General features: G+C 44.9%; 2 protein-coding genes across 2 annotated transcripts; both read left to right on the plus strand.

Moving 5' to 3' along the window:
* Positions 1 to 310: 310 nt before the first annotated feature.
* SLC16A5 (solute carrier family 16 member 5) lies at positions 311 to 7,479 on the plus strand. The gene is made up of 4 exons (XM_054278976.1): positions 311 to 530; positions 3,689 to 3,832; positions 4,763 to 5,629; positions 7,238 to 7,479. The coding sequence occupies exons 1-4, from the start codon at positions 311 to 313 to the stop codon at positions 7,477 to 7,479; spliced, it is 1,473 nt and encodes a 490-aa protein (XP_054134951.1).
* Positions 7,480 to 13,332: 5,853 nt separating this feature from the next.
* Positions 13,333 to 15,468, plus strand: ARMC7 (armadillo repeat containing 7). The gene is made up of 3 exons (XM_054278865.1): positions 13,333 to 13,474; positions 13,556 to 13,699; positions 14,544 to 15,468. Exons 1-3 carry the CDS (start codon positions 13,408 to 13,410, stop codon positions 14,879 to 14,881), a joined length of 549 nt encoding a protein of 182 aa, XP_054134840.1. The 5' UTR covers positions 13,333 to 13,407; the 3' UTR covers positions 14,882 to 15,468.
* The last annotated feature ends 24 nt before the right edge of the window (positions 15,469 to 15,492 follow it).

Below are 15,492 nucleotides of genomic sequence, written 5' to 3' on the forward strand. Positions count from 1 at the left end.
CCTCAGAGGAGGTGTGGTCCTGTCCTCTACCTGGCTGTGGTCACAGTCTTGTGAAATATAAAAGGAGAAGGCAGTGGTTTCTTAAACAATCTGGTGCCAGGATCCTGTAGTGAGAAGGAAGGGAGGTGCTGGAAGAAATGCAGAGCAAGAAGTCAAGAGTGTCAGCTGGGAAAGGTGTGGGACTCACCGGTGCTCTGAGCCTCAGGAACACCATCAGCTCTTCCCTGAAGGCCTGTTCACTGGGCTGAGGGTTGCGTGGTAGCTGCACTCCCTTCCCCAGCAGACTGGCTGAGAGGAGAACGGAGCTATCATGTCCCAAGGAGAAGCAGCAGGACGTGGCACTGCCAGGCCCCAGGACCAGGGATGGGCATGGATGGTCCTGCTGGCTGCAGTGGTGCTGCAGGGGCTGACGCTGGGCTTCCCCCCCTGCATCGGGATCTTCTTCACCAACCTCCAGCATGAGTTCCAGGCCAGCAAGAGCGAGACATCGTGGTTCCCGTCCATCATGGTGGCCGTGCTGCACGGAGGGGGTGAGTGATGGCAGGGAATGGCCTCTTCCACCTCCTGCCCTTGTGCTGTTGGTGGGGGGATGTAATTCAGCATTCCATTAAGGCGGGTGGTGGAAGGGACTGGCTGTTTGGCAGTAAACAGCATTTCCAAGACACTTGGATCCCACAGTCCAAAGCTAAATGTCCACAGATTCCACGCTCCCTTTTGTCACTCTCAGAGTCAGCCAAGACCCTTGGTCAAAGAAGGCAAATGCCTTTCTCAGCCCAGTTTTTCCACATCAGCAAAAACATAGTTATTTCTCACAGAAGCTCTTTGAATAAGCCAGCACATAGTGCTGGAGCTCTGGTGCTTTCTTGGTTCATCTTGTCCACGAGAGCACATCTCCTTCCAAATGCCACATGACAGCTCTGTTCTTTGTGGCTGAAGAGATGCCAAAAGCTGAGCTCCTCAGTGCTGCCAGCTGAGGCAAAGCCTTAAAAGCAGCTCCTTGGGCGGTGGCACGGAGCGCACACCTACGCAGGCATCAGGGTGGATGTGAGCAGGGCTGGATCGGTGCAGAATGTGGGTCAGGCAGCACCTACGGCTGCAGGGCTGGAAGGAGCATTGTGCTCTGTGGATACTGGAGGGAATCACTGGTTTTCCCCTCAAAAAACCATGGGAGCAGCGCAGGGCAGTGGTCCCAGATTCCACACAGGGATGTGGGGATTCTTTTTCTGCAGAGAGAAAACCAAATCCCCAGCAGCTCAAGGACTTCCCAATGAGTGGTCTGTGCTTCGTGACCCATGCAAATTCTGTGCTTATTTGATAAACAGACAACCCAAACCCTACCAGGCAACAGAAGGAAAGTTCCCAGTGTTGCCCATGTTTCCAAGCTTCTCCTTGAGTTCATTCCTGCTCCCTTCCAATGCTGGTGAAAGTTGATACTACATTATAAAGCAAAAAAACAACCCCAGAGCCCTGAGTCACACTGATGTGAAGGCTATGGCAGGTTCAGTCTGTACCATGCAGGATATGGCTAGCAGCCACCTGCATGGAACTGAGAGTTTGCACCTTAGCAGAAACAGCTGGGTCCAGAATATCAAGATGCAGATGGAAAGAGATGTTGAGGTAAGTGGCAAGGGGAGGAATCACCACTGAGAGTCAGCAGAAATAAAGCAGTATCCTCAGGGCTTGGAATTTGGAAGCTGTTGGGCATTCCCCATCCTGCTTTCCAGCCCCTGTGATCCTTCTGTCATTAGTGGGGAGGATCCAACTGGACCTGCTGGCTCTGGGAAACGGTCTCAGAAGCAGCTTGGTCCCAGCATGTCCAGGAAGGACAACTCTGGCAGTATCCACAAGAATGTCAATTATCCTGTCGTTTTTAATGAAGTAATTGTTGTGTAGGAGGCTAGAACCACTATAAAAGGTAATACAACAACAGCCAATACATAGATCCAAAAGTTATAAATTAGATAAGGAAAGAATAGCTTTGTGTTGATATTCACAATAGAATTTGTCAGGCCACAGCCAAAAAATTGTATTTTGCTTGCCGGTTATGTCTCCTATTGCAGGGTGTTAGAGCACAGGAGAATTTATTCTTTCCCCCAGGAGCAGGAGGCAGCAGTAACATAAACCAGAAGAAAAAAAAAAAACAAAATAAAAAGAGAGATCAAAACTCCACTCTCAGACCAAGCACATATGGCTTTTGCTGCAACTTCTGACCTCCTTTGGAGAGGACCAGGCTTTACTTGATTCAAGTTCTCCAGTTACATTTCAGCACTTAAATCTTTCCCAAAATTGCATGCTGTCGTCACTAGTATCTCTTAAAGGTGCCACTCTCTTTTCTTCACATTTATTCCTTTTAATTCAGAGGAACTGAAGGGGAAAAAAATTTATTTGTTGCAAAAATTGGAAGAGAAAGGGAAATGGGCAGAGCAGCCTGTTCCCAGAGCAGTCAGTACTGGGAGAAGGTTCCATGCAGGAGAGCTATGGAAGGAAATGGGGAAGGGCACAGGGCAAACAACAGCTCATAATTCAGCCAAACATATTCCATTATCGGTGCTACGTTCCTAGGTAAAAGCCATTAGTGATTATTCTGTTATAAGATAATTTGAGAGACCTAGGGTGCTACATCTGTGTCCAAAAGGGAATTTCAGGCCATTACAGGTTCCTGCTCCTAGATATCCATGCACACAGAACACACTGCACTAACTCATATAAATGCAGCACTTTTGTTGATATTGTTGCAAAAGAAAGCACAAAAGCCCCAGGCAAGTGAGAAATAACATTTGAAACCCAGACAACAAGTAACCAGGAACTAATCACAACAAACCCTTATGGTTTTTAGAGTCAACTTCATTATTTTATAGTGTTCAATTTATGCCTTCTTGGGCTAGTTAAACAGCAGTGCCATCCTTAATGTCTTCAGCAGGAGGAAAAATAATCCAGTCACATTTGCTGGACACTTTTTCAAAGGCCACTGAAGTCTAAGGTGAAAATCTCCCAAGCAGATCAAAATACAGACAGCTGCACTCCTAATTTTAATAATGTTCCACTGTTCACTTGACTGTGTGGATTTTATTTCAAACCAGATGTTGATTTAGGTCACAAATATGCCACAGGTTATATTCCCTACACAGACTGACTCCTAATTCTGCAGCTTACAGTCGTTTTGCATTTGCTTCCATAACCTTAAGTGTTCAGAATTGGGAAAAATGTTAATAAAACCTGGAAAACCTTGAGGATTCTCGAGGGAACAGGAAAAGAAACTACCTTCACATCTTCTTCTCCCAGAGAATGAAGAGAGAAGCACCTTCCCCACTGGCAGGCTGCAGATGTGATCTAATCTTTCCCTGCCCCAAAATGAAGGATGTTAATGTCATTAACAAACAAGTAATTTATCATAATCTCATGGAATTCACCAGAAGTCCAGTTCCAAGGGTTTTAATGAAAATCCATCACATCCTACTTGATGGTCAAAATCCCAGCAGATGACAGTTGTCACCTCAGCCAACAAGCTGGCCAAGCACTTGGGAGGATCACAGAAAATATTTTCTCTTCCTGTCTCCCCCACTACATTAAGCTGCTGGGAAAACCTTCAGGGTCTCTAGACTACATCATTTGATAATTGCAGCAATCCAGCAGGTACAAAATACTTCCTTCATCCCTAACTGCTTCCCTTTTCCTTCTCTACTTCCAGGGCCCCTGTGCAGCATCCTGGTGAAGCGGTTTGGCTGCAGGTTCGTGGTGATGCTGGGAGGGCTGCTCAGCGGGCTGGGAATGGTGTCCAGCTCCTTCTGCAAGTCCATCAGCCAGCTGTACCTCACAGCTGGCCTCATCACTGGTACGTACTGGAGAGCAGGGAAACTCAGCTGCTGTGCTGGAGATGGGAAGTGGGAGAGCCCCAGCTAAGAGGTCACATTTTTCCACTCATCTGTGAAACAGGAGAACTCAACAGCCTTTAGCACACACCTCACCCACTCAAGCTCACTGGGAAGTGCTTCTCTCTGGAAAAAGCTACTGGTCTCCAGAGGGTAAAATGGAGAAAAAGGATGTCTGTTCTTTTTAGTAGCTTCTCAGCCTTTTGTCTTTCAAGAAGGGAGGGGTTTTGTTGTTTTTCCAATCTTGGAACATAATGTGTTGCGATAATGTCCTTCTCAGGTTCCCTGAGCTTGTATTTCACCACTCCCAAACTGGGGGAAAATGGAGACATCTTTTTCTAACAAAAGACCTGTTGGTTTTGAACAGAAGTAACAGATGGGAACTCTTCCTTTCCAAATATTTCTCCTATGTAACTGACATTCAACTCTTGGTTTTTAATAACACAGAGAAATTAATTCCTTACTCTGTAACCATTCCTGCTGGATCTTGCAAGTTAAGCAGTGGTCACTGCTTTGAGAAAAAAACAAGCAACTCCCTGAGCCCTGATGAAAGCATCAGGAAAGCAGCACTGCTCATTGCATGTGGAATAAAATCCAAGCTTTTAATGAACAATTCCATAGCAACTTAAGAATTGCACCATGTCCCAGAAAAACGTCAGTTTAGATCAGTATATTTACTATACCCAAGAACACAAATAGTTTAATTTACACATAACAACCTTCTTCATCCTGGTGTGGGGTTTCTGAGTATTAATCAATCCCTGGGGGCTATGTGGCCTGGCAGGTCAGAAAATGCTTCAATGGCAGATGAAATCATCTGTGGGTACACCCTGAATTTGGGCTCTTTTCGCCATTTAAGACAACAAAGAAAGATCATTTATTCTCATCTTTAGGTCTGGGATCATGTTTCAGCTTCCAGGCAGGAGTGACTGTGCTGGGCTATTACTTTGTACGGTGGCGAACGCTGGCCAACGCCGTGGCCTCCACCGGGGTCTCCCTCGGCTTCACGCTGTGGCCGCTGCTGTCTCAATACTTGCTGGATGAGATGGGCTGGAGAAACACCTTCCTCATCTTTGGAGGAATACTGCTGAACGGCTGTGTTTGTGGAGCCATCATGAGACCCATTCAGCTGGCATCAGGGTCACTTCCACAGTCTGCCAAGCCCGAAGAGGAGCCAGGGAGCAGAGCAGAAGAGGCACAGCTGTCCAATGGAGCATCTCCTCACCACCCCACACTCCAGCAGCACACCAAAAGGACAAAATGCTTCCAGATGCTGCAGAAGTACCTGGCTTTTGACATCTTCTGTCAAAACAAAGGTTACCAGATTTACACTATTGGAGTAACCTGGATGATGATGGGGTTTGCCTTACCCCATGTGTTCCTTGTGCCTTATGCCACCCACAACGGGGTGGAGGAGCGCAAGGCAGCCCTCCTCATCTCCGTCATCGGGCTCATCAACATCTTCATCCGCCCTTTCACAGGGCTGCTCTCAGGACACAGAGTCTTCACGGGAAGACGCATCTACCTGTTCAGCCTGGCCGTGCTCCTCTGCGGGCTCAGCAACTTCATCTGTGTCATCTCAGCAGAGTTCAGCGTGCTCATCCTCTACTGCGTCATCCTCAGCATAGCCATGAGCGGCGTCGGGGCGCTCACCTTCCAGGTGCTGATGGATGTGGTGGAGATGGACAGGTTCTCCAGTGCTCTAGGGCTCTTCACCATCCTAGAGAGCACCACCCTCCTCATCGGGGCCCCACTCACAGGTGAGAGAGGCTATGAAGCCTGGCTGGGGGAAAGGTGGTGGTTTGGAAACTGGTGGCAAGTGCTTGGGAGCATCAAGAAGAGGAATTAGGGAGTTTCCAGACCCTTGGTGGTGGTAGGTGAGTTATGCAAAGGGAGCAGTATAAAAGGTACGGTTGGAAAAGAATCATCAGCCTCTTTTGACAGCTGGAAAGTAATTTCAACAGCTGCATCGAGATCACACTGAAAAAATTACTCACTTGGTATGTGATCTGATACATATGGGAGCAATGACAGCTTTTTTCCAGTGGCAAGAAGCCAACAGGAATAACTATGAACTTTTTCACCTTTTTACCAGTTTGCATTGCTTTATCCATGAAGTCTCAAGAAATTGTGAACATCCCATTAAATGAATTATTTGTGTTCACAATTATTACCACTCCTACATTATTCAAAAGCCCCACAGTAAAAGCTTCTATTCAGTCTTCTTTCCAAGTTCTGGAGCATATTAATTTTTCTCTGGAGACAAGAAAGGAGCTAGTTAAGACTCTCAGTCTAATAAATTATTCACAGTTCACTCCAAATGGCACTAAGTGACCTGTCCAGGACACACCTGCTCCTGCAGTCAATTCAAAAGACCAACAAATAACAAATGTCAACCTGAGCATGTCAGCCTCAGTTCATGCTTTAGTTCTCTTCTCCAGACAATGAATTGTGGCTACTCAGCAGGAAAATTGTGTCTGGTTCAATAATGTGGTGGTAACATGCAGTGTATTTCATGGTACTCCCTGCCATTAGCGTGTCAGTCGCTTTTCTCAAAGAGCAAAAAAGGTCCCTTCTTGGTCATCTCTGACAGGAGCAGCAGATGGGCAAAAAAAAAAAAGCACAGTAAAAGCAGCTCCATTTCTGTTCACAGTCCTAAAATCTGCTATAGAAAAGTACACCATGGAAAGAAACATCACCAATCTTGACTGAAAAATACAAGCAAAAAAACATTATTCCAGTATTTCCACATTGATAAGCAGCCTTATGATGATGGAAGGCATCATGTATTTGGCCTAAGTATCACTTTTCCCTCTCTAATATTAGTGTTAAATGACTCCCTCTATATCTCATGTTTCTAAATGGTTTATATTGAGGTCACTTTATGTTAGTCATAATCTTGCTGTGCTGTGAATTTCCTTATCCTTCATTAAACAGGATTAGAGACAAATGTTCATTTTGGAGACCTTACTATGTAAGTTTCTGAGCTACTTCTCTATCTAGTTGTTCTATTTTCTGCCCCAGGATGTAATAGGGTCACTCATTCCAAAAGCCACTGAGTGGCAGTGGCACAAGGGTTCTCTACTGAGCAAATGAAATTAAGCAGCAGGTTGGGGAAAAATTACAATTTCCTTTCTTTCCTGATTTCTGTGTGTATTGAGAAATACTTTCTGCAGAAGTATCACCTGACTTGTGACTACAAATAAAAAACTAAACAACCACTAGAATCCAGAGAAGAGAACTTAACTCATGAGAGAATTCTTGTCTTTTGTATATGGCAGTTTGCTGAACGATTCAGGTTTAACATTGATGTAACTGAATGCCTTTAGTGCCTCTTCTCTTTGGCCAAGCTTTGATTTCTATTTCAGGTCTCCTGGTAGACATAACCAGTGATTTCCACTACGTCTTCTACACCTCCAGCTTCTTCCTGATATCAGCTGCATTATTTATGGGGCTCAGCTTCTGTGCTCTGGAAAAAAAAAACAAATTGAGAGAGGCTTCCAAAGTACATTTGGACAATCCCTCCAGATATCAATACAGTGAAATGTCAACAGAACCAAAGGCTGTAAGTCAATCCCCTCCAGCAGTTGAGTACATCACGAGCATATGAAAATAAAGACAGGGGGAAAAGTGCAACACCATGAAGTGGTCTGTACAAACCAACACATGGCCCAACACTGATGGCAGATCAGAAAAAAACAGTCTGATTTCCACTACTGTCATCCTCCTTTTGCACTTGCACTCCAGAGGGCCTTATCAGACTCCAAGACAGAGATCCAGACCACGGGCCCAGCACAGAACCCAGCACCAGCCAAGGAGATGAAGCACAAAGAGATCTGAGCTCTCCTAAAGCAAACCATAGGATAACAGCCATGGGACCCAGCACCAGGAGACAAAACCTGGGATAGTTCAATTGGGTCAAGTCACCACCTTTAAGAAGTCACTGGAATTTCACAAGCACATTCCAGTTGGAAGTGCTGGACAACACGTATTAATGGGTAGTTCTTCCCAAAGAAATATTGTTGCCTCTTCTGAATATGCAATTTTGGTGCACAGGCTTCCTGTTTGCTTCCCATGTTGGGGGTGGCAAGTCAAACATTTCCACAGGAAGTGTGTTATTATTTACCACATCTCTAAATATTATACAAAAGCAGCTGGATGGGTTGTAGAACTCAGACAAATCTCTAGTAAGATCAACTATTTTCTCCTATGAAGCAGACACAGGAGTTCTTCATGCCAAGGACAGTTTCAAAGCCTCAAAATTTAACTCCAGAGCCTCAAAAAAAACCCCCAAAATAACCCACTATGCCTTGGAGTGCCTACGTTGTATAACTACTGATATCTCAAGTGCAGTTTAATATATCATAAAAGAGAATTCATGGCTCATGTAAACACATTTCAGCATTAACTGGAACCCATTTGGGGCAGGGAGGGTGATATTAGACCTAAGAAAAAGGATATACATCCTTTTATAGGGCAAAATACAAAGCAACTGTAGTTCCTCTTTGTGGAGATCAGTTCAGCTCTTTAGTCTTACACTTTTGAGCCCAATTACACCAGCATTCTCATTATAGAGAACTTTGTACAAACATAACTTATATTTCTTATAAGCACAAGCAGAACTTAAAAAGAAATCCATGGGGAAAGCATACAGAGAAAAGCCAGTGTTGCTGACTTTCTATCCATACAGCCTCGACTGTAAGTGGCATTCTCTGCCACATCTCCAGAATTTGGGCTTGTCCCTGTCAATGGCTGCAGCAGAAGCTCAATCTGTTCATATTCTGTGTCATCTCTGATCCAACAGATGTGGGTAACAGCTCGTGAAGCACGTGGATAAGGATAACCCAACACGTCAGAACAATCAAAAAGATGGAAGCACAAAATGGGAGTGAAACAGAAGAAGTAACAGCTTTCAATAATGCAGTGCCTGTCTAAGAACTGTTGTATCAAACTCAGCTGCAGTGCTTCTCTGGAGAACTGACCTATCACATTCCCAGTGACAAACCCACAGCTGTCATTAGAGCTCCCCAGACAAAACAAACAAACCAATTTAAAAAACCCATTCTGGATGAACTGACTCCAAGGTCTTCAGAGACTGTGATGGCTTCACAGGTGACTTTTACACAGAAGGGCTCCTGCTCCCACAGCTCAGGATCTTCTCCTGTACTGCCCTGGTATCACAGACCCAGGAGGATTTGCATTTCCTGATCAAACCTATACTTAAATAAGATGGTTAGGGGGAGATATACATATCTAATCTCTCATCACATGTGTTTATTAACTTATGTAATGCTTACATGGTTCATAACTATGAAGTAAACAGAGACTGGTGCTTCTCAGTTTACCAAAAGAGACTGCTGTACATTCCTAGGAAAATGAGGGGGCTTTCTCACAAAAAAGCAATAAAAAGGGATTAAGTCCCAAATTTCTTCTAGCTATTGCAAATAAACAGCTAAGCTGCTGAACAGGCTGTCATTTTCTCTGTGTGGAATTCCTAAATTTTAAATTCTTTTCACCTTTCTATATTCCCTTTCTGTTTTCTTACAGAAATATGAGGTTATGTAGCCCCAGATCCTACCACTGCAACAAATGTCCTGGGCAAAACAGGCAAGATATGGTGTAAGCTACAATCCACCAAAATTTCTCACAAGAAACAAAGGTTAGGTGAAGGAGCAATGGAAGGCACCTCCTGCATGGAGCCAATTGATCCACCTGTAATGCTTTTGCCTTGGTTGCTTCATAAAAAAGGAAATGTACAGGGCAAAACCAAAAAATCTTCACCAAATGAAGCTGACACAGAGATCAGCTCCTCCTACACCAAGGCAAAGAAACCTGTTTTGATCATTTCTTGATTGTGCAAGATAATTTAGGATGGAAGGCAAGGACAGTGCTTTTCAGAAGTGCTTTTTGATACTCCCAGACTTATCACTGGGGTCACTGGGATTTATTCACAGGTGCAGAGGGAGGTTTCTGGGAAGAAAAACAACCAGTTCACAAACCTGTTATTTTAACATTTCTCAAGTTGCTGACTGAAACCTTTCTAATAGAACTCAAGCCTGAAAACAGGGTTGTCCCTTTGGTTACTTTCCACAGACCCTTTAAAAGTAATCCACAACCCACACGTTTGAAGCAAAACCTCAGCAGACAAGAAGTAACATTTTATGCTGTGTTTCCACAGGTGAATAGGATGTCTTAGTTCCCATAACAGAGAAAACAGCCCCCCTCCTCTCCTTTCCATGGATCTCCTCTCCCATGTGTGTCTCCAACCTGAGCTGCAAGCTGCCTTGAGCAGGAGCTTGGCAAAGGATAACAGGAGTAACCTGAGCATGCTACAGAACAATAAATATTCCCCCTCAGAGGGATCCTACAGGGGCAGCAACACTCAGTCCTCAGGAGTCTTGGGGACCCTCATTAGTTTAAGGTCAGCCCCTTTCCACAAAGCAGCTGCAGCCTCACTGAAGCAGTTTCTTTAACACCTTCAGAGAGTAAAACAACCCTGGCTTTAATTTGGGACAAACACTAATAACTCAGCCAGGTTACCAATCTCTGAGAAATAGCAGAGCCACAAAATTTGACCAGAATGAAATGTTCCTTGCTCCCCATGTCCCCTCTTGCCCCTCCCCTGCTCCCTTTATCATTGAAGGTATTCTGCAAGACCATTGCAAGATAAGCATTTTGGCAAGAAGCACCTTTCCTCACTGAAATGAAACATTCACAGTGGGAAATTCACACTGAAGTATTGCAAGATCATGATCCTTAAAAGCCTAAGATTCCCTGCCAGGGTAATACTTGGGAAAGTTCAATATTAATGATTTATATTTAATAGCAATAAACCCCAAATAAAGGTTACAGCAATCTTACACGCTCTAAGACACCTCCGAAGTGCAAAATCACTTAATTTAAGAGCTTGGTTTGCTGTTTGCAGACACAGCTAGCAGCTATAAGAAAAGAAACAACTACTAGAAATTAAAATTTCCTGAATTCTGGCTTCGGTGTGCTATGGAAGTCACCAGAACAGCCCCTGGAGCTGTGACTACCCTGGCTAGACCAGCCCCTGCTCTGGGAACTGCTCTGGCAAACAGCCAGTGCTTGGAGCACTCAGACCATTAAACTCTACAGCCAATATTGGGTGGGTAAATGCAGTTCTTACAAACAGAAGTAATCGCATTTTTCCTTTTTAAACACAGTTCTCTCCCCTTATTAGTCAATCCCAGCAGTGCTCTGTTTGTATGGACTAGCTGCCTGTGTTTGCTTTCTCTGCCCTGCTTTCCCACATTACTCATTCGCCTTCTATTTAATGACAGATGAGGCTTTAAACTATAGCAACACTTACCACTTACAAAGGCATACATTAGAAGAGATTTCTTACTACAGTAGCAAAACATTTTGTAGCACCTTTGCTGATCATTTTCAGATAGATATACTCAAATATACAGATAAAAATACATGTATATATTTAGACATACACATAAATACATAACAACTTCAGGTGATAATCATGCTAAGAGCTGAAGTTATTACCACTTAGCCTGACTTAAACTTTTATACCAGGTAGAAATAAGTATCTTCCCTTTCATGTTCTGTGTCTTCCCACACCATTACAATGTTAAAATATTTAGCATTACTCCATTCAGTAAAGCTTCTTTGCTCATCCTTCTATTTAATGTAGTCATGGGCAGATATTTCAGTGCCCTCAGCTGTGGGGGTTATCAGCCCACCACTCTTGTCACTGGTGCCATGTGGATCAGTCCATGACTAATTTGCTTGATATGAAAATCAATTGTATTTGAGATAACACAAAAGACAACATATTCTCACGGCCTGTTCCTTGCCTTATCCACAGAAGAACAGCCATGCACGTAATTGCTTCAATAAAAGCAGTACAAATTTCTGCAGAGTCTACTCCCACAGTTTATGATCTTTATTAACCTTTACCTTGGATATTTACACAACATGCACCATAATTGAACCCTCTTGCTGCACGTAAAACTGTGGTGGTTTCACTGAGCTGTTACTTCAAGACAAGGGAATTGCTCTGCTCTGTGCCCAAAGCATTGTACAACCAAGATGGAATTGTGAGATGCAAAGCTGTGTTTCGTGTCAGGTACAATCAGGTGATGTGTGTATTTGTGAATGTGAAATGTGTGGACCCCGACAATGGGAGAGCTGTGAATTCTAATAATAACTGAGGAAAATAAAGCATGGAAAAAGGCCTTTGAACCTATCTTTTGTTTGCAATTAACCCTGGTTGATTTAGGGGCATTGGAATTAAGGTGTTAAAGATGTTGTTTTTTGCTTGCATTTAATCCATAAAAAGCTCTGCAATAATAACCTTTTGAAGTATAATTTTAGAATATTACTTGTATCCTTGAAACTATAGCTTTGGAATATATATAAAGGAAATATGCTTATCTCACACCTTATTGAAGCAGAGAAAAACAGCTTGAGAAAGGAAGATGAACATCACCTCAAGGGTTTATGGTTTCGACCAAAGGGAAGCTGGACATCACTGTTATGAGATTTAGAATCTCTGCAATTAAAAGGTGGACACACATCTGGGGAGCTGGACCCCACCAGATGGGATTCGTCTTTCTTCTTTCAGAAACTGGATCGTCACCATCTGGGGATACTCCTTTGAGATACATCTGAGAAATTAAAATCACAATAGTGTATGGAATTGTGATGTAATAATTTGGAATAAAAATTGCTGATGAGTAAAAGATTGGAAATAGAAGCTGCTGAAAAACAACTGATGAGTACCCCTGTAAATACCTGTAACCCTCAATTATCGGTGTGCAGTTGGAGGGAAAACTTCCCCCACTGTACTCAGCACTGTATTGCTCATACTTTACCACATTAAATAATAAATTGATTGCTGCTTGAATATTGGCCTAGTCAAGCTTCTTATTCATAACAGAATAACCTGCTGCTCTTTTAATTCACTCCCTGGCTTTGTTTCATTTTTCCCCCCCAGATAATTTCCCTCACTGCGCAAGTATTGTGCCCTGTTTTTACCTTTTCTCCCTCAGCTTCACATATTGCAATCCCGTTATTTAAACTGGAACTGATCCAGGAGCAGCACTGCAGCAAGGACAACACCATTGGGATGGAACAGCAAAACATACACAGAGGTGAAAATTATTTAAGTAATCAGTGGGGAAAGGTTAGCTGCTTTGCAAAACCAAGAGTTTTAACAGCAAAACACTGCCATATAATGAGACAGTCAAATATCTCAACACAGGCTCATTTACTTTTATATAAAGCATATAATTATATATCATGTATTTAGAAAAAGGCAGAGACGCGGAGCAGGCACCACCTCATCGCCTGAAACTAGAGTTTCCCCCCGCCCACAAAATGGCGGCCGCTCCCGCGCCTCCTGAGGGGAGATGGCGCCGCCCTGTCCCGCCCACAAAATGGCGGCGGGCAGGCTGTTCCGGCCGCGGAGAGGTGGCCGCTTCGTCTCCGTTCCTCGCTACACCCGGTCCCTGAGCCCACGCTGCCCGGGGGAACAGGCAGCCCGGTGCGGTGTTCCCTGATGGAACTGGGTCGGCTGGAGTACCTGCAGGCGCTCGTCACCGAGTTCCAGGTGACGGACAGCACAGGTAACAAACGCCGCTGCTCGCTGGCCCTCTCCGTGTCGAGCATTTCCTCACATCCCCAACCCTTTTCCTTTTCCCTTGCAGAGGCCAAGGAGCAGGTACTGGCGAACCTGGCCAACTTCGCCTACGATCCCAGCAACTACGAGTATCTGCGGCAGCTCCAGGTGCTGGACCTGTTCCTGGATATGCTGAGCGAGGACAACGAGACCCTGGTGGAGTTTGCCATGGGTAAGGGCAGGCCCGAGCACCCTCCGCTGTCACCGGGGCAGGGACACCGGCCCCGCGCTCCGTTTGGTCCCTAACCCGCCCCAAATGCTCCAAAAACAAACTCACACTGTGCTGATAAAGCCTCGTTTAGTGCAGAATGGGAGGGAAGTCAGAGGCAGGCGTGTCTTCCATGTCCTTACAGAGCTTAATGAAGACACTATCTGGAAAGGATTTTAGTTTTTTATCCTAAACACTACCTGATTAACCTTTTACTGAAATCTCTCCTGTAGAGATGCAGTCATTAATACATAGATTTTGCCAGGTACATTGTACAGGTCCATTCTGCTATTGACAGCTGGTCTTCTAGAATGCTTACTTGACAATTTTAATAAATCTTTTGAGGAACTGCCTTACCACGATTTTTCATGGTCTGAACATAAGCTAAGGGGCCAGATGCTGTGAGTGGTTCTGTGAGATGATACTAAATGGATTTGATTTTTAAGGTTTGTGGCTGCATCTCGAAGTTTCAAGTTTCAAACATTCTGTGCTTCTTGGCTACTAACTCTGTTAACTCCATTCTCTGGCTCTCTGTAACACCTGCAATAAACTGCTGGCTTGTGTCTTCCAGTAGGGATGAGTGGGCATTCCTGGAATCATTCTGTGGACGCAGTTATGTGCAGCAGTAACAGTGCCCTCTAATGACACACAGGAGGAGTGTGCTGGTGGAACATCGTCTGAAACAATCAAAAACACGTGGCCTAGGGAATCGTTAAGAATTTTCCATACATACAGAAGATCTGGATGTTAGAAACAGGATGAGCGGTGAATTTGCATCACCTCAGACACTTTCCTCTTGCCGTTCCAGGTGGTCTTTGCAACCTGTGCTTGGATAAAACAAACAAAGAATACATCCTGGAGGCCAACGGGGTGGAGCCCATCATCAACTGCCTGTCCAGCTCCAACGAGGAGACCGTGGTGTCGGCCGTGACCACGCTGATGTTCCTGACGACGCCGCGGTCGCGCACGCAGACCACGGCGCTGCCCGTGGTGGAGTGCATGCTGCGCTTCTCGCTCTCGGCCAACACGCGCCTCAGCAACCTGGCCTCCATCTTCCTGCAGGACTACTGCAGCCCTGCGCAGGTGGAGGAGGCCAGGAGCCTCAGCAGGCACACGGCAGTGGGCATTCCTCTGCCCAAAGACTGAGCAGGGCTGTGGAGAGGGGAGCCTCCTGCTGTTGTGACTTTCTGCTCAGCAGGTCAAGAGAAGCATTAAAGAGGGGAGTTGGTCCCACCAGTGCTGGGGTTAACAAACAGGAAGGAACAGCACTAACACGGCAGCTGGGCCAAGCACATAGCTAAGCCTGCAAATATTTAAAATAAAGCAGGTCATGGCTGCACTTTGGAAAGTGCTTTGCCAAGTGCAGCTCAGCACCCAGCTTGCACAAACAACCCTTCCCAGCAATGAGGGGTGTTCTGCTCGGGTTATTGGGTGGAATTATATCCACTCCAGTTCCTGGCTAATTGTGCTACACCTCTCCCCTTCAGTGCCCCTGACAAGTGACACTAAGTGTCAACTCAAGTCACTGAAATGTCACAGAAACGCATTCCTCCTGCAGAGAAAGGAGTTTCCCTGCCCTGGCAATTCACAATCTCTCCATCCCTGTGGCACTAGTTATGCCGTCCTCTAATCGTGGCACAGGTAGCCAGCTACGGAATCACTACATAGGGCAGGCTGTAGCTACTCTATAAATGAAGAAGTGGAAAGATTGTCTTTTATTACCACTGGTGAGAAAGGTGAAGTAATTAAAAAAAAAA

The sequence above is a fragment of the Melozone crissalis genome, unplaced genomic scaffold (assembly GCF_028551555.1).
Source record: "Melozone crissalis strain CALT ecotype California unplaced genomic scaffold, PUWL_Pcris_2 ptg000026l_1, whole genome shotgun sequence".
In the NCBI taxonomy this organism is placed as follows: Eukaryota; Metazoa; Chordata; class Aves; order Passeriformes; family Passerellidae; genus Melozone; species Melozone crissalis.

Excerpts from the sequence above, each read along its gene's own strand:
- SLC16A5 (XM_054278976.1), top strand. The coding sequence starts at position 311 with ATGTCCCAAGGAGAAGCAGCAGGACGTGGCACTGCCAGGCCCCAGGAC. Across the intron at positions 531-3,688 it reads GGCCGTGCTGCACGGAGGGG|GGCCCCTGTGCAGCATCCTG; the intron begins GTGAGTGATGGC and ends CTCTACTTCCAG. Across the intron at positions 3,833-4,762 it reads CACAGCTGGCCTCATCACTG|GTCTGGGATCATGTTTCAGC; the intron begins GTACGTACTGGA and ends TCTCATCTTTAG.
- ARMC7 (XM_054278865.1), top strand. The coding sequence starts at position 13,408 with ATGGAACTGGGTCGGCTGGAGTACCTGCAGGCGCTCGTCACCGAGTTC. Across the intron at positions 13,475-13,555 it reads CCAGGTGACGGACAGCACAG|AGGCCAAGGAGCAGGTACTG; the intron begins GTAACAAACGCC and ends TTTCCCTTGCAG. Across the intron at positions 13,700-14,543 it reads CCTGGTGGAGTTTGCCATGG|GTGGTCTTTGCAACCTGTGC; the intron begins GTAAGGGCAGGC and ends TTGCCGTTCCAG.